General features: G+C 36.7%; 1 protein-coding gene across 2 annotated transcripts in view; it reads right to left on the bottom strand.

Annotated features, from left to right (window-relative positions):
- LOC104220187 (callose synthase 9) overlaps positions 1–21,285 on the bottom strand; it is a 48,529-nt gene extending 27,244 nt beyond the window's left edge. For both annotated transcript variants that reach the window (XM_009771008.2, XM_009771009.2), the window contains exons 1-21: positions 21,116–21,285; positions 20,335–20,530; positions 19,615–19,712; positions 19,047–19,210; positions 17,042–17,165; positions 14,632–14,739; positions 14,441–14,566; positions 6,771–6,860; positions 5,744–5,841; positions 5,447–5,564; positions 4,981–5,106; positions 4,096–4,172; positions 3,947–4,022; positions 3,043–3,165; positions 2,357–2,459; positions 2,141–2,264; positions 1,811–2,000; positions 1,655–1,707; positions 864–924; positions 701–782; positions 466–515 (exon numbers count right to left, since the gene is read on the bottom strand). In XM_009771008.2, the coding sequence (XP_009769310.1) occupies positions 466–515; positions 701–782; positions 864–924; positions 1,655–1,707; positions 1,811–2,000; positions 2,141–2,264; positions 2,357–2,459; positions 3,043–3,165; positions 3,947–4,022; positions 4,096–4,172; positions 4,981–5,106; positions 5,447–5,564; positions 5,744–5,841; positions 6,771–6,860; positions 14,441–14,566; positions 14,632–14,739; positions 17,042–17,165; positions 19,047–19,210; positions 19,615–19,712; positions 20,335–20,527 (2,184 nt within the window). In that variant the 5' untranslated portion in view covers positions 20,528–20,530; positions 21,116–21,285. The remainder of the gene's footprint in view (positions 1–465; positions 516–700; positions 783–863; positions 925–1,654; positions 1,708–1,810; positions 2,001–2,140; positions 2,265–2,356; positions 2,460–3,042; positions 3,166–3,946; positions 4,023–4,095; positions 4,173–4,980; positions 5,107–5,446; positions 5,565–5,743; positions 5,842–6,770; positions 6,861–14,440; positions 14,567–14,631; positions 14,740–17,041; positions 17,166–19,046; positions 19,211–19,614; positions 19,713–20,334; positions 20,531–21,115) is intronic.
- Between the last annotated feature and the right edge of the window lie 6,035 nt (positions 21,286–27,320).

The following is a 27,320-nucleotide window of genomic DNA, read 5'->3' as shown; positions in this document are numbered from 1 at the left end:
TCTAAAAATCTTAAGGTACTGTACGAGGCAACTCAGATCATCGCTATTGGCCCTCATAGGATTGTCCAGTAACATCCTCTTAAGATGAAGATATTACTTCCCTATGAACAAATAAGTCAATCAGGCTCCCAGCAAATGCCGACGTGTATACTAGATGCATCTTAACTGAAAGTTAAAAACATGTCCAACTACAAACGTACATGCTCAAACGTATCATCTGAGATAAACAAGCATATGGCCAACGTCTTTCAATCAAGTTCAATGGAAACAACACAGTAAGCAATATCCAAAGAAGCAAAGCATAGGTGATTAAGGTAACTGCATTTAAGATCATAAGGATTCCACAGCTTGGTGCAGACATCCCTAGTCTACTACTTAAGAAAAATAATCAGTGATCAGAATTAATCAACCAACAATGGAAAATATCTGATCTGCATTTACACATCAGAAGAGATTAAAACTTACGATAAAAACCGGTGCCCATAAGCTTGCAACCGTCAGTGCATTATGATTATCTGCCAAAAGAGTAAGTAATACTTAATGGAAGTTGAGACCCTGATTAAACTCTCACTAAACCTTGACCATACCACAGAGACTGCAGAGGTTATTGGTATACATATAAATACTGAAAACGACAAAGAATACCAGAATGAATTTCAATTCAACCATAAAGGCATGTAACAACAACAGGGTTGCCTACTTTTAGAAACAAAATCATGCCAAGAGTACTGCTGAATATCCATATCCAGTATAGATCTCGTCGGCTCAACCAACGGCCTAATCTGCAACATAATATCAAGGCAAAATCAATACCTTACCACTAAAAGCTATAGATCGATATCAAAAGAAAAACCAACACATACCAGAAGAAAATAGGCAAAAGCAAATTTTCCTCCCAAGACGACAAGCCAAAAAACCATATACCTACATTCAATGAAATTTGTCAGATGAGATTTCAGCACAGGCAGATAAACTGGATAAATCAGCTAAAATAGCTACCATCCACCAAACAATGTGGAGAACCCAGAAAAAAGAGTTCCACAGTAATTTACTAAACCAGAACACCTGACTAATAACCAAGATTCACAAGAAAAAGTTGGAAAAAAAAACAAGATTCACATCACAAAGGAGTCTACTGCATAAAAGAGAGGGCCGCCTGTTCATAACAAAAGCATAAATTGGAAAGGCATGTAATTATACGAGCAAATTTTCTTTGAAACCCGATTACAAAAATAAAACTCACTCCTAGGAGATAGGAGTGGAACAGTGAAGAGACAGGAAGGTCATGCATTATTCTCATGCCAATTCACAAGAACAAAAAGAACTAAGGTAATGTCACATAAATACAAAATTAGCTCATGTAACCAAGAAACAAAGGATCATAGACAAATTCATGAACTTCAAGGGCCAATTTAGCCAAAAGCGATCATTGAGTTAATAATATAATTCACAACTCTACAGGAAAGTAGACTTCCAGAAGTGCTTGTACCATTCAGATGGCCACCCCTACTCACAAACATAAAGTTTGTCTTGATTAAGGTAAACTTAAATTCGGCAAAAAAAATTGTACCACCATTTGGCAAAGCTCTCCCTCTCGCTCTCTACTTTTGGCACTAGATAGTTATACATAAGGCAGTAAAGATAAATGGATTACTTGATGAAGTCGAAAGTTCCCTCATACATGCCCCGGCCAACGTAATAGTGTTCCTTAGGACAAAAAAGGATAGCAAAATTATTACTAGAACATCTCAATCAAAGGGCAGTAAGGAATGATCATCCTTCAAAAAAAAATCTGATAAAAATGTGAAACCTGGTGCATCCACTTGATGAAACGAACCACGGGCCAACTATCACATCGATTTGTTAAACGATGACAAGCTGGAAACCGCAGCAGAAAGCTGACAAAAAACTGAACTCCAGCATAGATTGCAAGGACAACAACATAAATTTTGAAGACAGTTGAGTTGGAATTTTGGTTGCTATTGTCTTCAAGAGCTTTCCTGTCATAAAATTCATGACCAAACGTTATTGCGCAATACAAAACGGGTGGGTTGCCACAAGAAGAAGAATAGAAAGAAAGGATAAGGAAGAATCAAAGTAAGAAGCTCTGTGAAGCCATAAAGAACAATAAGCTACATACACGTAAAGGAAACATATGAATACAGAAGCTATGCTGAACCAAATAAAACGAAGGAAAATCCGACTGACAGCTACGCGTCTTGATGTAGAGTATGCACCATACATCATGATAACATCCAAAACACCTGCAGATAGATAAATACTTCAGCTACAGTTAGAGTTCAATATAGGTAAATATGGACCACTTTTGGAGAAAAGAGATGCCAGAGAAACATACTCTCGATAAGCTTCATCACGACATACGTAGGTCCTAGACTCAAAACTTCCTTCAGTGTTTTAAAGTTGAATCGCTCATTATTAAAGGCAAAGATAGTCATTCCCTGAGGATATTGGAAAGGAGCGACAAATAAATGAGTTGGGTGAAAATAGGTACTGAAGATAATTTGTTGAAAGCAAAGAAATGCCAACAAACAAAAATTCCATATCAAGCAACCAAGCTCAAGTACAGCAAATTCAATTCCTTGCTCCCATAGACACAGCAAAGTAGTACATAGCTGCTCACAACAAAAAGGGCAGCCCGATGTACTAAGCTCCTGCTATGCGCGGGGTCCGGGGAAGAGCCCGACCATAAGAGTCTATTGTACGCAGCCTTACCCTACATTTCTGCAAGAGGTTGTTTCCACGGCTCGAACCCGTGACACCCTAGTCACATGGCAGCAACTTTACGAGTTACGCCAAGGCTCCCCTTCTAGCTGCTCACAACATGATATAAAAAAACAGAAGAAAGAATTGATAGAATGCATTTTTTTCCTTTTGAAAAGAGTAAGTGCGTTGATAGAGTGCACTCTTAATCCTCAAACAAAACCTCAAAAAGGGATGAGACAAAGTAACCTGAAAAATAACAAGAAATAGCAGATTAAAGAAAAGAGGAAATATCATGGCTATCAGTGATGAGTAGCAGACCTGGAAAAACATGAAAAGAAACATCCAAAGACGATGAAAACTGTGATAAAGATGGAGAAATGTCCGGTGCTCAACAAAAGAAGTTTTTCCCCTGCGCTTGCCACCTCCAGATTTAAGAATATTCTGTAGCAGATAGGAAACGGAAGTTACAAGCTAAAAAAACTGAAACCTAAAAAATTATAAAGCAGAACTTAGCAAGAAACAAGAGGACAATGTTCCAAACTAGAGATTGGAAATACACATGAAAATCAGTAACAAATGCTTTATGTCCGCCTGTAAGTGTATTATAAGAAATTCATGGTAACCAGATTGATACTAAATTATCCAACCTAGATCTAAGACCGACTAATGCTGAGCACCGGTAACTGTAAAAAGATAATGAAAAATGATGCAAATTTTCACTCAATTGAAGATTGCAGTCAAAGATACTACACATGGAAGCAGAAATGCTGCCTTACAGAAAGAGTCAAGAGAGCTACCGAAACAGAATCAAATGTATGCAATTTCTCTTTTCAAAAAAGGGTTATATCCTGATTTATTAAAAAGGGTCAATGTGTTTCAAGAATTCTTTAAGTGAAGGTTGCATGAGCTCTGATAATGGGTAATTTAATTCACCACATTGCAGGGCTTTCAATTGAAACTACCATCCTTAATACAATTATTATTAACTATATTACTTTCTTGCGTGGCATTGCGTGGAGCAATGCCACTTTCTTCCTTCCAAGAAACATGAACTATATTACTTTGCAGCAGAAGGGATACAACACTTTTAAATTGTGAACATGAAGCTCTTCATTTTCATGTTATAACCTGCAAAATGATACAAATATACCTCTAGCGAGATTTTATAAAATGGGATATCACAATGTAATATGCAAAACGATACCAAGAGAAACTTTCAAACCTTTGAGGGCGTTGGATGCAGGAAGAAGGAAGAATTCTTCCGCCATGGCCAGCCAAGCTTAAAGCAATGACGGGACCTGCAGAGCAGTGGAAGGGTCAGTGAGAAGATTGCAGAAGTGGGAGTCCTACAACCTTGGGAGTAAAGCTTACCAGAAATACTCATTAAAATCATCATAGTTTCTCCAAGCAGAATGAGGTGCTCTTCCATTCTCATTGTTTCCAGCCTCCTGTAAGCTAACAAATCAATAAGCATCCCAAAGTACACGAAAATTTTGTTTTAATCATTATTTCTGCCCATCTCCACCCTCCAATGCCCACAATTTCGAAAGAGTAAGAGTGTGAATTATTGAAAGTTAATATTAGCTGGTTCTAGTTGTTAATGTCCAGGAGGGAGAAATTGTTAAGAGTCTTAAGAATTCCACAGTATTTTGAAGCTCGTAAATATGACATGTCTGCACTATAGATCTATTATTCTGGAAGATGCTTATTGATTAGATTCTTCAACATACAGATGGAAAGAGTAAGAAGCAGCTGAACTTGGTGAAAGATCAAATCCAAAGATTTATTGATGTGTTCCAACAGCATCTTCCAAGAAAAAAAAACAGTGGAGGTGGAAAGGACTGCCATAGCTTGTTATAGTAAGGGAGGTGGCAGTTTTAACCGATACACAAAGATGGTTAAAAATAAGTAGGGATGACAAAACTGCATAGCCAGTCAAGAATATCAGGAAAAGATGATGGAGAAAGTGATAAGTGGGATCTGTCAAAACACACAGTACCATAAGTCAACCATTAGCATGTCAACAGAGATTTCACAACAGCAATAAATGTCCAAAAGAGTCTGTGATGCCTTTATATGTACACTGATGATAATGTCACCACATACTATAATAATAATCAAAATCAAAAACAGGTTCGACAAGTAAGAGTATGCGTATGTATGCACATACATATTTAGTCATATGTTACATGTATGAGTGTCTCTGTAAATGATCTTTAGAAACAGAAAGTAGGCTACAACGGGGAAAAAACATACCGCCGCAATGACATCATAAACAAGACATATTACTTGATCAAGAAATGACACGCCATTATCAGACATGCAGCTCTTAGCAGGCTGTGCAACCTGCTGTCGTAGTATCTCCTCCAGTTCCCTTCCCATCTGTCATGAAATTAATGTTTCCAAGCAAAGCAAAAGTAAGATCAAAACACTTGGGATGAAGTAATCATAATTATGGCTTCTCTCTTCTGGCTTTTGCCCTTTCATTTTAAGAAATTTATAGTGCACCCTCTTATCCGACAATCCCACACCCTCACACCAAAGAGAACACCCTGGAGACAAAGGGCAAATTACACTTAAAGAGCAAACTTAGAACATACTGACAGGTCAGCCAGAGAGTACTTTAATTATCACAAGAAGACGACAAAGGAGAATGGAGATCATCAAATTGAGAGGATTTCTAAAATGGTCAAGAGACAAAAGATACACCAAATTGACATACATGATGGAATATGTAGCACAAGCATTCTGGAACGAATCGAATGTTAGCAGCTTCACCCCAGATTAAGAAATACAAAGAAATGAATAACAACTTCTTCTCCTTGCTAACTACATCCAAACTGCAAAAGCAAAAGCAAAGTATCAGAAACTCAGAGCATAAAAATACCAGCTACAGTGTCAATGGTAGTTTTTCACTATACTAAGATGAAAATATTTTCCAAGTAGAAAAATTACAGTTCTATTAAGACGAAATAATTTTACAGTGCACGCTCAAAACACGCTGAACATGAAACCTTACTTGCTCCACACAGGTGGGATGTCCAAATAGTTGCACCACTTGATATAGTTATCAAGGGACTTCAAGAAGACCTTCTGTACAGCAGCCTCATCCAATATCTGGAAGTTAGAGATACACAGATCTGGACTTAGAAATAAATTAATGAAGGTATCGATAATGTGTCACCTCTCACATCGTCTAAATAAATAAAACAGCTGAATATTATCTCATAAAGAAGAAGAATTCTTATTTCTCCAGTTCTTCCCAACCTTTGCTAAAAGACAAAGAAACAATTGGCAAGAGTTCTACACATGGCATTCAAAAGTTCAAGATAATATAAGATCATCAATTGCCAATATTATCTTGGATATTGAAATTTATCCCAGATATCGTGGTTCATTAGAGTGCCATCATTTAGTTATCAGCAGCCATACCAAGACAATGAAACTACAACGTATAACAGTATCAATTGTTCTAGTTCTGTAAATAAGATAAAAGCACATGAGCAGAAAAGCAGTCCTAAACTGAATGAAAACAAACTAATCCAACAAAATTGACAAATCTCATCAGGATCATCAAGGGAACAACTTTCAAGAGACACAGATGAGAACCTTGTTACTTTTAAGCTGCCTTTAAGAATAAGGTATGATTTGCAGAAAGTAGACGATAAAATGTTCTCGAGCTACACTACAGCCAAACACCACCAAATCACACAGCCTACACAGCACCTTTATGTAAATTTACCATTTTAATTACAACCAAAACTACGACTTCTCACAGCTAAAACCCAGTGACCAACTACAACAACAAAGATTTCTCAAATAAGATAAAAGAAGCATAACCAACATAGGATATGATATCAGCTCCGATTTTTACAAGTGCATTACATCTTTCCATTTAGACAAATGACTTTCTTCAATACAGCCATAAAGGGAAAATAAAACTTCTTACTGGTATAAGGTTTAACAACATGAGAAAGCAAAATCATGAGATGCATCCATATCCAAATATAACTTCTATTAAAGGTATAACATGATATAAAACCTACTGGTTCAGGTTCTTCAGGAATACTAAGCCGGGTCTGCTCATTTGCAAGGAGGAGAACAATATGTTCGCGCTGATTGGAAACATTGTCTTGCTGCCAAATTAACAGAAATGTGATCACCAAAGCCATAATAGAACTGATAAAAATGAAACAAGCAACGGAAGGAAATTACAGGAAATAATAAAAAGATGGGACAAAAGAAAAACAAAGATTAACATGTCTGTATTGTGAAATTGAAAGAAAGCAAAGAGAAATAAGAAGCAAGCAAGTATGCACCACAAAATCAAGCACACATATCATGAGCTGAAAGATATTATAGTTGCGTAAACAATAAGTATTTTTCTCCAATATGACGGTTACTTCTCAAACAAAATAATGGAGAGAAACTAAGACCACTACTGAAATGTGAGGCAAGGATTAAGAAGACAAAAACTTGCTAAAATTATAGTTTCTTTTTTTTTCTTCAAAAAGCGCTAAAATGATATAGTTAGTTCAGCATTCAATCCAAATGACAATCCCCCAAGAACAAAATACTCCGTACACCTATATCTAATTCCTCAGTAGTATAATCCCATAAATGATCAGATTCACTATTAGTTTTTTTTTTTTTTTTTGACAAGGTAAATTCAGATTAGTCTTTTACAGGAAGAAATTTTGATTCTTGTGGATAAGACCTATACAAATCCAGAAAATCTTGTAAAAACACTATCCTGAAGCACCAAAAGATCTATAGCGATATAGGTGCTCCTATCTGTACAAAACCAATGTTTCCAAAAGCGAAAAGTACAAAAAGGGTCAATGCGTTTTAAGAAAATTTCCTTAAGAAATGAAGGTTGTATAAAGCTATGATACTGGGTGATTCAATATGATGAGATGCTAGATATATTCCTTTAAATTAATAACACCTTCCTCCTTTGGGGAAACATCTCTTGTACCATCCTGTGATCTCTTGCCTGCCATCCTACCGTCTCTTGTATCATCCTGCTAATCTTTTATTAACCCTCTCTACGAAATGGATAATTTTACAGTATTGCTACCCCTATAGGCCTATGAATTTTGTAAGTTACAAGAATCACTATTCAATAACAATTGTCACTACATTTGTTTCTTATCTCAGACTAGAATTAATGAATTACCCTTTGAATTTGACTTTGACCATTCCCATCCCCATGGAAGCAACTTCAATCTAGATATTGACAGATCTAATTGCTCATTTTCTACGACAGTAATTTTTCAAATTATGAAGAACTTTTTACGGATGAAGAAAGATATGACCAAAAAAAGGAGTAAATGCCATCATGATTCGAAACTCGGCGGATAATGAGTCTACTTCTCTATCCTTCTACACTTAAATACCAAGTAGAGTCTGAACTCGTAACGTGCGCCTAACCCGCATCTCACAAGCTATGCTCTTACCACTAGAGCAATGCCTTCATAGCTGGCAATACCAATTAGTTGGGGTTATGTTTTAGCCATGTTCATATGTTTGCTTTGGCTCCTATGTTTTCTAGGAGACTTTTAATCCTGTCAGAGATATATATATCAATAGAAAATATATAGAACCTCTAGAACTTTTATTTTTTATTTCTATTTTGCAAAACATTGGTCTAATCTAAGGTTAATTGCAGCGACATGAACAGTGAGGATTCATATAACCGACCCAACTTATTTGTGGTTGAAGTGCATTGTTATTGTTGTTGTTATTGTATATGCTTAAGAAAAATAAATAATGCAGCTGCAGTCCCGGAAAAGCGAGGAGTTATATGCATTTCAGGAGAGAGTAATCACACCCAGAATGAATTGTTTTCATTCTTAGCAGGAGTATAGCCTGAAGGAATTATTGATATCCCTACTCTCTCAGAAATCCGTCGTTGGACTAGTAATTCTTGGAAGCAAGCACATGGAGTCAATATTTATGAGATGGGCCAGAATCGGTTTCTCTTTGAATTCTCTTCGAAGATAAGTGCTGAGCACGTCCTGAAAGATGAATGGTTCTAGAAAATGCACAAGGTCCATCTACAATTGTGGACACCGACAGTGGGCTCTATTCCAAGTAGTGAAAAATTAAACCATGTGTGAATAAGGCTCGTTGGCCTGCCTATCCAGTTATGGTCTCATAAAGTCTTCAAGGAAGTGGGTGATTATTGCGGTGGTTGGTTACAAACAGAAGAGGAGGCAGAGCTCAGAAATCACTTAAAATGGGCAAGGGTAAAGGTGAGAGGGGATGGGGAATCAGTTCCGAAATCAGTGAAGGTGGGTTTCGAAGGGTTAATTTATCAGATTCAGGTGTGGTGTGAGGCACCAGTGAGAACTTTCGCCGGAGAAGGAGGAGGAGAGAAGGCTTCGGGTTGCTAGGCTATAGAGGATGAGTATGCGTCAGGGAAGGGGGGCACTAGGTAAAGATGTGACAGGGCATGTGGCTTCTTCTACAGTGGCAGAGATACAGGCTGTTTCACAAATCAAAATTCTGGAATCCACACGTGACTTCTCACGTGGAGAAAAGCTCAAGAATTGGTCCCAGTTCAGTTAAGTCAGTTAAAAAGCTCCTTGGACCCAGATTTTATTGGCCCAAAGCTTTCCAGATTTTTTAACACGAGGGCCTCCAATATGAGCCCAGGCCCGATTCCTTTATGGAAGAGTTAAATGCAAATTCTGCTGCTACAATATCAGTCTCTTTAATGATACAGAATGTAACAGATACTAGAGATGAAGAGAGAGAAAAAGATTCAGAAAAAGAAGGGGATGAAGAAGAACCAAATTGTACGCCCGATGAAGAAAGAAAAAAAGCTACAGAAAAAGAAGGGGATGAAGAAGAACAAAATATCAAGTCCAATGAAGAAAATTCCATGATAGTTTTTGAAGAATGTGGTAATTCTCTCGAAACTCCAGAAGGAGAGAACATGCAGACAAGTGAAGGAAGCAAAGAAGTGGGCCGGGTAATTGAAGATGCACAACGAACTTACAACATGCAGAGATAGAAAAGGATCCAGAATTCGAAGCATCACTATGGGTTCATCAGAATATAATCCGGCTTGGCAAAGAATTTGGAGTGGATTTCCGAGGATGCGAGAAAGAAGCTTTAGAGTTATTCATGAAGATTGATGAGAAGAGGCAAGCAAACAAAAAAAAAATCAAACATGCAGATGATAGAAACTCCAAAAAGAAAAATTTCTAAAGAAGTAAAGAATCTAGATATTCCAAGAGCGATGGTACCAGAAGTAGGGAGAAGTATTATTATTCATGATCAATGAAGGTGAATATTGTCTCATGGAATGTGAGGGGGCTAAATCGATACAGGAAAAGATTGATGATCAAGAGTTTGATTCACAGCTGGAAAGTAGATGTTTATTGCTTCCAAGAATCCAAGGTAGAAAGGGATATTAGGGAAATTATTTAAGAACTTTGGGCAAATAGATGGGGAAAGTTTGCCCAATTGGAAGCTAGTGGGACTAGAGGGGGAATTGTTGTACTTTGGGATAGCAGAATTTGGGAAGGGGAGGTCAGTAATTTAGGTGCTTATTCAATTTCTTGTAAATTCTCTGGTAAATCTCAAGATTTTACTTGGCATTTATCTAGTGTGTATGCTCCAAATGATAGAAAAGAAAGAGAAAAAGTTTGGTGGGAGTTGGCTGGTGCTAGAGGTCTTTTTTCTGGGCCTTGGGTTGTTTGTGGGGATTTTAACACTGTTAGATTCTCATCAGAGAAGAAGAACTACAACACAATTAATACGGCTATGACTGAGTTCTAAGAGTTCATTGAGAACATGGAATTGGTGGATCTTCAACTGGCAAGAGGGACATACACATGGAGGAAAGGTGATATGCATGATATAGGAGCAAGATTGGATAGGTTTTTGATCTCAGTGGACTGGAATGAAGGCTTCAGAAACATCAAACAGATTACACTTCATAGAATCACATCTGATCATACACCCCTGATGCTTCAATGTGGAAATTGGGAACCTGTTAGGTCTTATTTCAAGTTTGAAAATTGGTGGCTGAAAACTGATGGTTTCAAAGATATAATTAAAGGATGGTGGGAGTCTTTTATCTGTGAAGGGAGGCCTGATTTTATTTTAGCTTTTAAATTGAAAGCTTTGAAGGAGAAGCTTAAAGAATAGAGCAAAACAAGCAAATATTGTCAATCAACTTGCAGAATTGGAAGAGTTACAGGATCAAAGGAACTTGAATGAGAAGAAATCTACACAAAAACTGCCTTATCAATGGAATTTGAGGAGATTGCTAAACAAGAGGAGGTGGCTTGGAGACAAAGATCCAGAGCTCTTTGGTTGAAACAAGGAGACAGGAACACAAAAAAATTTCACAGCAAATGCTCATAGAAGACATAATAATATTGACCAGCTGATAGCAGAAGGATTTGTTGTGGATAACGCTATAGACATCAAAAGAGAAATAGTAACATTCTACCAGAAGTTGTATACAAAATCAGAGGTGTAGAGACCACAATGTAATCTCAGGGACTGCCCTATGATTACTCGGAGGAGAATCAAATGCGGCAAAGTCCATTTGGTGAAAGGAGATATGGGAAAGTGTTAAGTCATGTGCAGGGGATAAAGCTCTTGGACCGGATGGCTACTCTATGGCTTTCTTTAGCCATTGCTGGGAAGTGATTCACAATGAAGTAGTAGCGGTTGTTCAAAATTTCCATGCTCAAGGAACATTTGAAAAAAGCTTCAATGCTACCTTCGTAGCATTGATACCTTAGAAGGTTGGAGCTAAGGAGCTAAGAGACTCCAGGCCTATCAGTCTTATTGGTAGCGTCTACAAAATCATCTCAAAGTTGCTAACACAGAGACACAAGAGGGTGGTGAATAAATTGGTGGATACACAACAGATGGCCTTCATAAGAGGCAGGCAAATTGTGGATGCTATTTTAATAGCAAATGAATGTGTAGATATAAGAACCTGGGATATTATGCAAATTGGATGTTGAGAAGGCAGATGATCATTTAAATTGGAAGTTCCTAATAGGTACTCTCATGAAAATGGGCTTCGGAGAGAGATGGATTAATTGGGTCAAATTTTGTATCAGCACGGTCAAATTCTCAATACTAGTCAATGGTTCTCCAGCTGGATTCTTTCCTTCTCAAAGAGGTTTGAGACAAGGGGATCCCTTGTCCCCCTTCCTCTTTATCATTGCCATGGAAGGTCTAAATCATATTTTAGAGACAACTCAAATCAACAACTGAATTAGGGGTTTCAAAGTGAGTTCCAGGGTCGGTAGCAATTTGGTGATATCTCATCTTCAATATGCGGATGATACACTGGTCTTTTGTGAAGCTGATAAGAACCAACTGATGTTGAGGGTGATCTTCATTCTCTTTGAAGCCACATCTGGATTACACATTAATTGGAACAAAAGTTTTATATTTCCGTTAATATGGTGGAAGATATATCTTAGCTAGAATTCTTGGAGGAAGGATTGGGGAGCTGCCAACAGTTTATTTGGGGATGCCTTTAGGGGCCAAGAGTAAGTCAAAGGGGATATGGAATGGGGTGTTAGAAAAGTGTGAGAAGAAGCTGGCAAATTGGAAAAATCAGTAGCTATCTTGGGGGGGTAGATTGATTCTAATTAATTCTGTGCTTGATGCAATGCCTACTTATATGATGTCTTACTTTCCCCTTCCAGCAAATGTATTGAAAAGAATAGATGCATTGCGAAGAAACTTCTTATGGCAAGGTAACAATGAAAATAGAAAAATTCATTTGGTTAAATGGGTGTCTCTTTTAGCTAGCAAAAAGGAAGGGGGTCTTGGCATCAAGAATTTTTTTTTTTTTTGATGAAGTAATATGTTTCATTAAGAAGGCATCAAGAAGATGCAAAGTTACAAGAAGCATAAGAGCTACATAAACAAAAAATTAAGGGAGAACATTGTTTGCCTCAAATCAAAGTCTCAAACTAGGACAAGTGAGCTAACAAAATCCAAAAGTTGTCCTGTACTATTTATTGGTAACAACTTTGTCCAGCAAAAAAGGTTGAGAAGGCATTTGGATTTGAGTAAGTGGTTCGGTGTTGATGTGTCATCAAAGCATCTTCTATTCCTCTCGTTCCATAAACACCAAAAAATAGTTGCAGGGATCATAAGCCAAATTTTCTTAATGATCTTATCAACCTCCCAAAGACTCCAGCTCAGATGTGCCTCTCTCAGGGTCTGTGGCATTACCCAGCTTAGACCAAAAATACAAAAGAACATGTTCCAGAGGTATGTTGCTATTGGGCAGTGTAGAAGTAGGTGATTAACTGTTTCCAGGTGTCCCTTGCACAGGTAGCATCTATTGACCAGCTAAAATCCCCTTCTGCATAGGTTATCTTGCGTTAGGCATGCTCCGTGAAGTGCAATCCAGTTGAAGCATTTCGCCTTCACAGGCATCAAGAATTTGAAAGTCCAAAACCAAAGCTTGATGATGAAATGGCTTTGGAGATTTGCAGCAGAAGATCAGCCACTATGGAAACTTGTGATTAAAGAAAAATATGAGATGGAAAGAGAATGGACAACCAAAGCAGTTAATAGTCCATATGAGATCAGTCTCTGGAGATCTATTAGAAATTTGTGGCCTAAAATGATGATCAAGTCTAGAGTCAGAGTTGGGGATGGAATGAAGATATCCGGGAAGACAATTGGCTAGGACAAGGAGCTTTGAAACAACTTTTTCAAGACATTCATTCCCTAAATCAACAGCAAGCAGCAACGGTTGGAGAGGTATGGGCAAACCAAGGTTGGAACCTAACCTTCAGAAGACTTCTGAATGATTGGGAGATTGGCAAGAGTAACATAGTTCTATAATACTCTGGAGCAATTTAAAGGGATCTCAACTAGGAAAGATTGCATGATATGGCAAGGGCATAGGCAAGGAAAGTTTTCAGTTAAATCTGCCTACAAGGAGTTCAATTTTTCAAAACATCAGATTGGGTGTTGGCCATGGAAGATGATATGAAAAGTTAAGGTTCCATACAAAGTTGCATGCTTTACATGATTATTGGCAAAAGAAGCAGTGTTGACTCGGGATAACCTTATCAAGAGAGGTTATCAACTTTGTTCCAAGTGTTACTTATGTGGACAAGAGGCAGAGACAATAAATCATTTATTTTTACATTGTAATTGGACAACTCAGTTATGGAGGATATTCATTAGTTGGAGGGGCATCAGATGGACTATGCCAAGAAGAATATTTGAGGTACTAGCATGCTGGAACAACGAGGGTATCTCTTCTGGAGAGAAGGAGAGATGGAGGATGTCCCTGCTTGCATTTGGTGGACAATTTGGGAAGAAAGAAATCAAAGATGTTTTGAGGACAACGCCAGTAGCATCCAACAATTGAAATGAAATGTCTTATCCTATTCTATTTTTGGTGTAAACAAGAAGTCTTAGAAGAACCTGAATCTATTTTTGATGTATTAGAATCCTTATGAGAAGACTAAGGACTAGAAGTTTGTTTTGGTTCTTGTAAATATGGGGGACTACACACCCTTTGTGTAGTGTGTTTTCAATATACAAATATGTTACCTTCTCAACAAAAAAATAATAATAATAATTACCAGAGCCAGCAGTATGAATTTCACTTGTTGATCAGAAAGGAGTGTGGATTATGGAGCATATAGAAAGAGACTTTGAGACAATAAAGTGAAGTTTAAAAAGCAGTCAGTAAACCAACCTGAAATCCAAAAGTGTAATGCAGAAAATCAAACAAATCAACGCTCCTTGTTGATGGTAAAGAAAAATTTCCAGGCAATTTTGGTAGGCCTCTGAAGTACTTCAGAGCTGATACTGCCGCACGTACCTGCTGAATCCCATCAGAACAAATATGCAAGAGTTTTTAAGAGTGATAGGAGAAGGATGATCAACCTCAGGGAAAGACACAATAGCATTTGTAGTCGAAGTGGTGTCAAGGGGAATAATATTGTAAGCAATGTCCTCAGTCATAGCAGCATCTGTTTCCATCATGCGTTTAAGCTGCAAAGAACAAAGACACAGCACCAAAATGAGCCTTTCAGATGCATGTGGAACAAAAAGAATAAAAAGAATGAATGACTACACAAGCATCGGGAGCAAGAGAAAACTATTTGAATATGCACATGCATGTGGAACTGCACTAGCACGTAGAAACATTTCGTGAAACGGCCCTGAGAAATTTCATAAAAAGTTTGAGCATGTGCTCTTTAGTCTTTACCACATTAATTTTCATGTACGGCGGGAATTTTTAAAAAATGATAATACTGACCAATAATTCCAAATAAGCAGCCTCGAGATTTTTTATTTTACACCCTCTTGTAGAATGAGGACTGTTAGCAACTTGCTACTATGAATAGGGAAGAAAAATTAAATGCCTTGCACGAGTGAAATGAATACTATCGTGCAGCAAGAACCAGAAAAAACTGAAATTGCGGAATAACAAAAAAAAAAGATCCAAAAAAAGGGAAAAAATTGAATGCAGAACCTATCCAGCTCATAGGCATTGGAACAAATAGATGATATACAAGTAGCTGAAAGGCTTGAAAACCTGCTTATGGTATGAGAAAATCCAAGTTTATAAATTAATTTGCCTTGTCAAAAGAACATATATAATCTTCACTAAAAAAGTTAAGTGTTTCCCAAATCTTCACTAAAAAAGTTAAGTGGTTCCCACTCAAAGCATGGAGAGAGTACTACTGATTACTTAAAAGAGGCAATTAGTAGTTGAGTTTAGGTGTGGACTGTGGATTATACTAAAGTAGATGCCTCTGTTTTTTCTTTTCTTTCTTGGTTCGTTTTTTTTTTTAAAAGAAAAAAAGGTAAAGTGTCCAGTATATTCAAAAAAACATCAGCACAAACTTTGTGCTGGAAGCCAAAATAGGCAATTACAATATGGAAAAGCAAAAATATAGTCCTTCATGTTAATCTTTTGTAGAGAGTTGGTTGTATCTTTAAAAGCATCTCAGGTTCCTTTCTTTCCAAATTATCCACCAAATAGTTGCTGGGACAATTTTCCATCTGTTTTTGTCTGTGGTAAAGTCTATCTCTGTGTTCCAGCATAATAAAAGATCAGAGGTTCTCCCTGGCATTACCCACCTAGCACCTCTGAGATTAATGAACAAATCCCATAACTGGCTGGTCACTCTACAATGAAGAAACGGATGGCTGATTGTCTCAGCACATTCCCACACAGATAACATCTTGAAACAATTGGCATACCCTTCTTCCTTAGATTATTCCCAGTGAGGACAGCCTCCCTAATTACCAACAAGGTAAAAAATGCCACTTTATAAGGCACTTTTACTTTCCATATGTGTTTCCAAGGCCATAAACTGAGTCGAAATCCCTCCCGGTTCAAATCATTGTATGCTGAGTTGACTGAATACATCCCATTACTATGTTTTTGCCATCTGAGTGTATCTTCACCCTCCTGTAGTCCACTACATTGTTCTAGTGTTCTATAAAATTCAATCATTCTAGGCACCTCCCAATCATGTAGGAATCTTCTTAAGGTCATATTCCAACCCTATGTAGACCATAGTTCCTTCATAGTAACCCCATGTTGTTGATTCAAAGTATAGATGTTAGGATATAGTTGTTTTAGACTTCCAATTCCCAACCAATTGTCCTCCCAAAACAATGTTTTCCTTCCATCTTTCACAATAAGATTCAGCTTATCTTTCAAGTTTGGCCACAAATTCCTAATCTTTCAGGATTAAGCACAAATTCTAGGGTAATATTGTCACCAAAACATATTAAGAAAGGTGGACTGTAGTTATCAAAGAGAATTGTGGGATTATCACCAAGTGTGCTTAATCCTTTTGTAACAGAACACATAAGTTACAGATGCACCAGCAATTTCACGTCATCCAAATGTTTCTTGGTAACATAACAGAAATACCTCCATCGATCGAGTATTTTATTGATAAGGCGATTCTAAGCAATTGCATGCGCAAAATGTCTATTTCAAGGAACGTTCCCCACACAAAACTCGAAGGTTGGAAGACTTTTTCAATGAAAAGGATCATAATGAGAAATCAATAAGCCAACAAAGAGGACTCGACCAGCTATTTAGGGTAGCCCGGTACACTAAGCTCCCGCTATGCGCGGGGTCCAGGGAAGGGCCAGACCACAAGGGTCTATCGTACGCAGCCTTACCCTACATTTCTGCAAGAGGCTGTTTCCACGGCTCGAACCCGTGACCTCCTGGTCACATGGCAGCTATTTAGGGATATAAAAGAAGTTGAACATCAAAGGCAAGCATGTGCACACTTAAATAAGTACAAGTACAGAGAAACCAAACCTCCTTGGGTATTAAGCGATCTGCTTCTTCGGGTGAAACCTCCTTAGTCAACTGTTCGAGGACATTTCCCAAAACCTTAAGAGTCGCTAAAACCTTTTTCCTTTTGACAGTCTTACGCTCCAATCTATTTCAAGAGGAAGTAGAAACATAACATGTCAACCAACTAAAATAACATCTCAACAAAAGGACAAATTAATATTTTTGATAAGGTAAGCAATTTTATTAATAATGGGAAAACATCCTCTATACCAGCAGTAAAAAGGGACAAAATATATTTAAGATCTACTAAAGAAAACTTATCAATTGGGTCCAAACACAGGTAAATTGCACTCTTGGCTCCAGTCCCCCAAGCCACCCCAGCTTAGCCAATAAATGAAAATAGCCATTTCTTATTTCTATCTGACGAAATTCATTCAAGGACTCTAACCTCCCGTGAAACTACATGCTATTGGATAGGAGGCTATCCCAAATTGTTAATCGTTCCACATAGGTTGAGGGAATGAAATGTTATCTCCTTATATGGCCTTGAGCAATTATCACCCGATGAGCTAACTTATCGGGGCGAGGTAGGTCCAACATCCATTTTTTTAACATGGTAGCCAAACCCATCCATAATCTTGGTTAACCCAATGTCAGGAATGTTATGTTATCCACGCTCTAAATTCTTAGCCAAGGACATGAAAGGGTGTTTTAAGTGTTTCACATTAGTTGAAGGAATGGATCGTTGTTTCCTTTTATAATTTTGTGCAGTACTTACTTCATGAGCTCGCTTTTGAGATTGAGTTAAACTCATGGTTTATTTTCTTAACACAATCCACGCTCAGTATTCTCCCAAATGGAACATGATAAAAGATTGGATGTGTGCACTATGAGATTTCTTTTCAGAGAATATGAAGAGTAATAGCTTAAGATTAGAGAACTAATAAGAATGATGCGTATTCTCGGAGAACTTTTCAAGCAAGTCACAGAAAAAACAGTAACTAAAAGATCGGCAATCAAAAATATCACAGAGACAAGTAGCTCCCTATTGTGACTTAGAAATGAAACAGAGATCAGAAAAATCTGTATCTCAAAAAACATACTACCTAGTAGACCATTCAGGCTTTTTGGCATGGTACCTAGACTAATCAGGCTTGTATACTTCCAGCATGTATGCATTATGACTATCTCCTGTAGTTCTAGACTTGCATGAGGATCCCATCCCTTTATAGTGGCGGAGTAAAGATCAAGTACTATCTTTTAATAATCCAGGTCACTGACAAAGTAACCAAGTGGGAGATACACAATAATGATATACACAAAAAGGCTCCGACAATTGATTTTGGTCATGCTATATGCTGTTAACACTACTTCATACTTGCAAATGCATTAATGGTGGATTAAAATACAGAACCCTAGACAAATAAAGTCTGACTTTGACATAACAAAAAGTTCTACTAACTTAAAGCATTAGAAAAGGGGTAAACAAAAGACACCGACCCTCAGCCCAAAAAAGCAGAAAAAGTAAGTTCCACTCTGACATAACAAAAATTGGCACATTATAAGCATTAGATGATGGGCGACCTAAGAGGTAAATTATAACATAGTGGGGAAGGAGAAACAGGGATCCTTTCAGCTTGACTAGACACGAGAAAGAGAAATCCTTGTACTTCTTATTTTATAGGTAAAAAGATATTTTATATATAAAAAAAAGAGATATTTTATTACGCCTTCTTTATTCTTCGTTGACTATGGACAGACTACAGAAGGTACAGGGACCTATCATGTCTTGCAAGCTCAAAAATGTTCCATTGTTTTTCAATTCAGAAGCATCAGGAGTATTTATGGGAAACAGAAATTTCATTTGCAAGGCAAGAAGAAATGCAATTCTAAGCAGAAAGATATCATAGCAAAAGATAAAGTTAAAAATGTACTTCTGACAGCTATGCAAGTGGGGTAAAATACAAGCATGGAGATCTTCTAGAGGATAACAACTAAAGAGAAAGCTGCAAGTAACTTCACTTACTCTCCCAGATTACCACTGAAGACACCAGATTCCCTCAATTTCAGTTCCTCCTCTCGTAACTTATCCACATTATGCCTTTCTCTGTACCGTTTGTAGAATTCTTGTAAGAGAGTAATATCCTGGCTTCTATCAATGGTGCCACCCTCCCGCTTCGCTAGCTTTTGCTATAAGATTAGGCAGGAGATGGGAAGGAAGTCAGAACTTAACCAATATCTAAATAACTGTAAACACACCCTAAAACATGTAAAATTCAACTGTCAGAACTAATTTATAATGCATCAGTTATGTGGAGTTCCTGCACATCTCTAAGATTAGAAGTCCTGACACCAGACATGGTACAATATAAAAAATGGAAGCAATAGAGAATTGTCCAGAACTCCAATGTTACCCGATAATAACCCAAATCAGTGAATCTCTTCAAATAAAGATACTGGCACTCAAAAGGACCAAATATTTTATGTATTCAACAGAAGAAATATTTGAATACTTTGTGAAAATCCATTTTTCCTTTTCCTCTAACAAAGTGATACATATCATGAGTACACAAAGGAAAAAATCACAGACATACCTTGATTACAGACATCAAACCAGTCTTGAACTGCAAGACACCCCTCCCCTCACTGTTAGGATCCAAACTTTGAGCCAAGGAATAGGCATGCTCACATACTGCAGAAAATTCACCAAATTGCCAACAGAGAGGCATGTTGATTAGTCCAAGCATCGGCAGACTGCATCTCAGCTTTCTATATCAATCAACCAACTATATCTCAATCCAAATTTAGATGAGGCCAACTATATTAACCCTTTGTATCCGTTCCACCCTATTCATGTTTCAATATTTAATAATCAAAGAATTCGTCATATTCTTACGTTGGTTACGAACCAACTACAACCCTCCTTTATCCATGCTTGGGACCCATCTATGCTTTGCGAAGCTCACATAGACTGAGTTTGCATATAGCTTTTCGAGAAAACGCATAATCAGAAAGTATCTATAGAAGTAAAACTGGGACAATCTAAAAGGTACTCCCGAAACTATAGCTATATAAATTACAAATACTACAAAAGAAAGAAGGTTTAAGCTGTCATAATTCGATGCCTTTACAAATGAGAGAATCTTGATCATATTTCCCCTCTAAACTTAGTGTTATATATTAACCAGTCATCTATCACCAAGTTGTGGATATTTTCTATTTTACTTCAACATAGCAACTAAAGAAATGAGCTCATTACATAATTTGCATGTCAAGCATGAAAAGTCAATAAGGCTCACGAGGAGATCACTTACATACTCTTGACACATTTGGGTCTTCGTCTTGAATCTCATCCGCAGCTCTTAGAATGTCATCTATGTCCCTGTTATTAGCGAGGGAAGATGGGACATTCGCAGAAATGCCTCCTGCCGGTCTCCCAGCGGCAGCCCTATGTCCACGTAGTGCTGCTCGCACCAACCGTTCCCACAAATCTTCCACTCGAGACATCTCCTACAAAAGCTCAAAGGTATGCAAGAATAAGACCATTGGTACCAGTGGAAATCACGGGGAAGAAAATACAAAGAAGAAATTCCAGCATATCTAGCATATAATCCAGAATGCAAAAGGCAAAGGGAATTAAGTAAAACTCCAACATCTAAAATTTCAAATATGAATCCATTAGCAATCTAACACCCCAAAAAAATATATAAACTCCATCATCAATTTAACACTAGCAAAGGTAACCAAAAATAAATTGAGATAAAACAAAAATTACAGTCACAGAGAATGTGCAGAAGCAGAAAAACAAAAGCCGGAGACTTTCAAATATAAAAACGTTTAGGCATTGCCAAAACTGGAAGAAGTAATTCGTTTACTAAACGAACTAGAACACAAATAGCTAAATCGTTCACTAAAATGCAATAAAATTCAAAAAATAAACTGTGCGAAGTATAAGTTTTTCTAACAGTAATATAACATTTTTCGAAAAAATTGCAAATACTGTGCACTAATTAAAAAAATAAATAAAAACACGTAAAAACTCATGTTTTAAGGAAAATTGACAATGTAAAATCAGAATTATCTATGGAGGCTGACCTGGTAGGAGATCTCGCCGGGAAATCACCGGAGATAAAACCCTAAAAAATTGAGCTGAAGAAGAAAATTGAGGAATATTGAAAGGGCTTTTGTGTAAAGAGAGAGAAAATCAGTGGGTTTTTTTGTTTTTTCGAAAAGAAAATTTTGAGAGAGGAAATCACAGGGAATATAGGAGAGTGGAAAGGTGATTGACCTGGGGATGAAAAAGAAAGGTGGTTGACCGGTTTACCGGCTATAGCCAGTAGGTTTTACTGAGTCTCCCTACGTTTGCTTATTTTGAATTGGAAAGTTTTGATTAGTATACTAACGCGGAGAAGAAATAACATACCTATTTTGAGATTTTTTTCGGGACCTTCGTGATTAAGGATCTGCTTTTCTGTCTTTTTTCCATTTCTCTTTTGCCATAAACCTTTGTTTCAAATAAGTGATTTTTTAGCTATTAAGAAGTTTACTTTTTAACATTAATTAGTAATAAAATTGATTATATTAATATTTACTATCTCTTCACATAAACATTCCTAACACATACTTCAATACTATTTACTCCAAGGACAGTGTAGAAAATAAATAATTATTTCATTCTTGAAATATGGAAAAATCACTTATTTTGGACCACAAAATAAAGGCCAAAAAATCACTTATTTTGGACCGGATGGAGTAAATCCGTACAAATTAGCTCGATATTATATTAGAGGTTAGCTAACTTTTAAATTGAATTAGGTAAAGTAATTATTCTTTAATACAATTATTATAAAATTTGAACAAAAATACTCTCGCCTAAAACATGAAATAACTTGAACAAACGATGCTGGAGCTCAAAACTTTTATAAGCAAAACTCAAGCATATTGTACTCTCTGTTTTAAAAGGCAGAATTGGGATTCGTCCGGGGCTCGCCCCGGGGCGGAGCGCTCGTAAAACGCCCCTGGGCTTATGTGTGGGGCTTAGTTCTGTGATACTTACGCCCCGGGCACACCCAACGCCTAGTGTACTGGGCTCGCCTAATAGAACTTTATGCAATTGTGTGTAACTAACCTTGTAAATCCTCAAATTTTCTTATTAAATCGTTGACTATTCAAAATTACTTTTTTGATAATCATATATCATTGAGTTGAAAGTATTTTATGTCATAATTGAAATAAAAATTATTGCACGTTATCCACTAAAACTGCTATGATAGTTAATTTTAAATAAATCTTCATTTAAAAAGTATTTATTTATTAACTTTTGTTATGTCTTTACTATATAATAGTCCATAATTTTTTTATAATTATTTTTCTAAATATTAGTTTTTCCACGTTTACGAGATACAAAACTTATTAATTTAATAGCTTAGTATTAGCTAATAACTACTTACAAGTAATTAGTTATCATGGTATTGTATGGTGACTTATGTGTCACTTTATTAACTTGTTGAAACTTAAAATAAATGATGCTAGAGAATCATATTTAAATTAAATTGTGAATTATGTTTTTATATAAATTCTCTTTCAAATATAAAGCATATTAAATAAAAGGAGTATTTTAAGAAAAATATCAAATTATATTATCGAAATTTTTTCAAGATTCATTACTCCTTAAGAGATGCATATAAGATTTCGTATCGAATACATTACTTTTGATGTTTGAGTTGTAATGACGTTGTAGCTAATTTGCATATTATGATATATGTCATACTTTTCGTATTATTCATAGTTGAATTATAATTTATAAATATTTTAAAGAGATTATTTGTTATAATTTTGTGATTTTAATGTAATTTTTATAATTATTTTTTATTTTATACTATCTTAAAATTCTTGAAATTAGTAAAATTTAATGATCCGTGGGACTTACGCCCCATGTCTCAGGGCTTACGCCTCGCCTCATCAGAGGTAAAACGTCTCGCCTCACGCCCCCGCCTTTTAAAACATTGATTGTACTGGAGTGAAAAATTCCTCTACAAAAATCCTTGTATGTTTATTGGAGTTCAAAACTCTTTGTATATGAAACTGCAATATAGAGCACTGGAATTTAAGCTTTTACAAGTATAAACTCCAGTCTCCAGCATAATATGCTGAATTTTGCCATAAAAAATACTTGTAGTAATCACGGGCGACTCAATGAAATTGGAGGCCTAAAACCAAAACTTTAGAAGGTGTAAGGAAATCATATTAGTAATGTGACAACGGTCGGACAAATAGACACGATTAATTTAGATATAAAGAAAAAATTGTATGGTCTTAACAAATTTCTTTCAAGGTTTTAAGTTTTCTTTTTATAGTGTTCCACACTATAACATTGTCTAATATTCTAAAATTTTGAGTTAAATTATTCAAATGTTCATATCTACTAAAAAAAATATTTGATAACTAGAATCAATGTCGTATAATAAAATAAAATATTAATGCTTTGTTAACTTAAAAAACTCTTGTTAATATAAATAATTATAGTTAATAAAAAATATTTTGGGGGTCTTTGTCTCTTGGGGACTGCGCCTAAAGCAGAAATTTTAATGGCCTTGCCATAGAGCCACCCGTGGTAGTAATGAATGTGAACGAACTAGAGGAAACCGATTGATACCAATCATTGCACTATATCACTCATCCCATTCCTAGGCACCATTGCTCGTGGAGTTTACATTTGTTGCCAATTTAACCATCTCACTCATACTATGTAATTTGTGTATGCCTGCTAGAAGAAAAAATGGATTTTTATCCAAATAGCCATTAATTGTTTACTTTTTCTAGCCATATACATAAATTATATATTGATTATACATAAGAATACATATGTAATACATATATTATGCATATATTATACATTCACAGGCTATTTTTAAGGTGGGCGGCTATTTGGTTTAATTCTTCAAAAATGAAATAATGAACTTGGTAAACTTATTTAACCTCAACACAGCCTCAGAAGACAACGCGGGCCTATCATCGGCCCATGCCGCAACAACCGGTCGAATCACCCCAACTGGATGGGTTGTTGGAGTATAATATTGAGGAGTCACCTACTATGGGGCGTAAGTAGCAGGAGTCTATGCTCATCTCCCAGCCCGAGAGATGGATGGTGTTACCGAGAATGTACCGATCTAGGCCACACTATCCATAAGGCGACGTGTCTACCTGGAAGAAAGCGGGAACGTTTAGTATTTTGATTCAATTACAATTAAATCCTTCTGACCCGCTTCCTAAGCGGACTAGTGAGGTTATGCCCGGGCTAAATCCGAGCCCGATGGCTATGTTAGGAATTTGCGTCTAAGTTTATACTTTGTGATGTTAGGCTAGAAACTCGTGTTTTAGCCATGGTATTACATTCCAATGATTGCATTTTTATGTGTGTTTGAGCTCAAATGACAGTGAATTACACCTAGTACGTGTTTTATGCCTTGTAGGAAGCGATCCGGAGCTCAAAAGTTAATTTGGAGCTAAATTGATCGATTTGGAGCTTTGAAGTCTGAGTAAAAGCCCAATACATTAAGCCGGGATTGTATTTGGAGGTCGTGTACCAAGTCTGGATGTTAAAAGAGGACGAAAAAAGTTCACTCTGAGAAAATTCCACTGCTGCGCTGCATGGGGCGCCGCAAGGCGCGACGCAACAGTGTAAAGTTGAGCTTGAATCAAAAATATGAGGCTGCATATAAAATGCACTACCCCGCCGCATGGTGCGACGCGGCTATGTAAATTCTACAAAGCCAGTCCTAGTTCGCGCAAAAAAGGTTTTTTTCCGTCTGGGCCCGACCCTACTTGGTATAAATACATGTAAAAACGACATTTTGAAGACTTTTGACATATCTTAGACTTAGAGAGGCTATTGCGAAAGGGAGAAAACGTTTGGGCAATTTCCGAAGGAGATTGGCATCAAATTCTTCATTCCTTCATATTTGCTTTGTAATTTAATTATGCAATTTATTTGGGAAATTATGAACATGATTATGAGTAGCTAAATATTTAGTCTAGGGTTTTGATGGAACCTATTGAATGATGAACTTCTTGTTATGTTAATATAGTGTGCCTGGTTTAATCTCTATTTGTTCAACTATGTGTCACACCTCCTTTTTCCGCACCCGAGAGGGTGCAAAGGAGTTTTTCCAATTAAAGGACAATCGAAAGGGGATTTATTTATTTATTTCAGAGTCGTCACTTGGGAGATTTAGGGTGTCCCAAGTCACCAATTTTAATCTCGAATCGAGGAAAAGAATGACTCCATATTACAGTCTGCGTACCAGAAATCTAGATAAGGAATTCTGTTAACCCGGGAGAAGGTGTTAGGCATTCCCGAGTTCCGTGGTTCTAGCACGGTCGCTCAACTGTTATATTCGGCTTGATTATCTGATTTTATACAAATGTGAACTTATGTGCCAATTTTATCTTTTAACCGCTTTTATCATTCATTGTTATTTTTATAGGACTTGCAACGTCGTGAAAACATATCTCGAACCACGTTACAATCAATGTACCCGTGGTCGTCGACACACTTTGACTCCGTTGAGATTTGGATTTGGGTCACATCAATGTGCACCCGAGTTTAAGGAAATTAAATTATTAAAGGCGCGCCTAAAGCGACTAGCGTATTTATTTTGGGTAGGACCGTGGAATTTTACTAAACGGTCCATCCCGAAGTCTAAACAATTTTTAAAGCAAATATTTACTGAGGGCCCCGCAATTTGTATTTTATTTGGCGAGGCTCATCTCATTCTTATTTTTTAAAATGAATTTGCAACGTCATGGACACGCATCTCGAACCACGTCACAATCAATGTACCCGTGATTAGAAACACATTTCGACTCCGTTGAGAATTGGATTTGGGTCACATAAATGTGCACCCGAGTTTAAGAAGGTAAGATTTATTAAGGCGCGTCCTAAAGAGTCTAACGTATTGTTATTTTAGGAAGAGGCCGTGAAGGTTCATTAAACGGCCAAATCCAAAGTCTAGTCAATGGTTATGTATTTTATTGAGGGCCCCGGCGGTTTGTGATTTATTTGGCGAGGCTCGTCTCATTTTTATTTTAAAGGATAAACCTATAGTGACTATATTTTCTATTAAGTTCGTCTCTAAAATAAAAGAAAATCTCTTAATTATTTACATGCTGAAAACGTAACTTATTAGTTATTAGTTTACGGCTAATGCGATTGGAAAATTGCGATCGAGTTTGTACAAAGAAAAACTGCTTTCATTTTTATATTCTATTATTTACTAATGCTAGAACATGAGAGGGATACACAATAATATCAAAGCAGATTAACTATTCTTCAAATAATTTAAACTAGCATTATTAGATGAAGAAATCATACATATGCAGCCTCATTACTCATTAATTAATCGACTACATTTTTATACAAAGAGAGGAAAATTAATATTCAAACACAGATCCAAACAAAAGAATTCAACAGGAACAGGAGCCTGATTAATATTTCATTTTTCGCTTCAAGCCAAGAGTGTACAAATGTGTACCTGGAAACAGCAGTACAAGAACAAAAGAAGTAGGAGTCAGCAACAGTAATAACGCGGCAACAGCAGGTTCAGCAACACCGCAAAACCAGTAACAACCAGTAGAATAACCCAGTAACAGATTGAAAACTCAGCAGTGCAAAAGTACAATCGCAGTCAAAGCAGAAGAGAGAAAAGATACGAGATGCAGTAGTTTCTGACTTTTGAATAACACTCGAAGAAAAGCAAACAGAATTGTTCGAGTGAAAGTTCAAATTGTCTTTCTCTTTTACTATCACAAACTCTCTCAAGTATAAAAGTATGTCAACTCTCAAGTGTAAAAGAATCTGTCAACTCTCTCTAAAAATCCTCTCAATAATATTCAACTCTTTTTCTCTCCCCCAAAAATCCTTCTTAAAACTCTCTAGTCTTCTCCTCAATGTCAAGAAATGACTCTATATTTATAGCAAGACCATATATATATAGCAAGACATTGTCTTGAATTCCCAACCCCAAATTATTCCCCCAATGGCATGCTTTGTCCTCACTATTAAATGTCTTCTTTATTTTAAATCTTGTCCCCCATGCCTACATTAAATAAATACCACATTCCCAATCCATTATAATTTGTCCCACATGCTTACATTAAATAAGTACAAGATTCCTCCCCATTATGTTTTGTCTTTTCCCCCATTATATTAAACAAGTACATCAAAAACCTCACCCCATTATATTTGTCCCCCATGCTTAACATAAAGAATCAAAAATAATGTTCAATTACCAAACTACCC

Source organism: Nicotiana sylvestris, chromosome 11, assembly GCF_000393655.2.
Source record: "Nicotiana sylvestris chromosome 11, ASM39365v2, whole genome shotgun sequence".
Classification (NCBI taxonomy): domain Eukaryota; kingdom Viridiplantae; phylum Streptophyta; class Magnoliopsida; order Solanales; family Solanaceae; genus Nicotiana; species Nicotiana sylvestris.
This window is presented reverse-complemented; position numbering and strand designations above follow the sequence as displayed.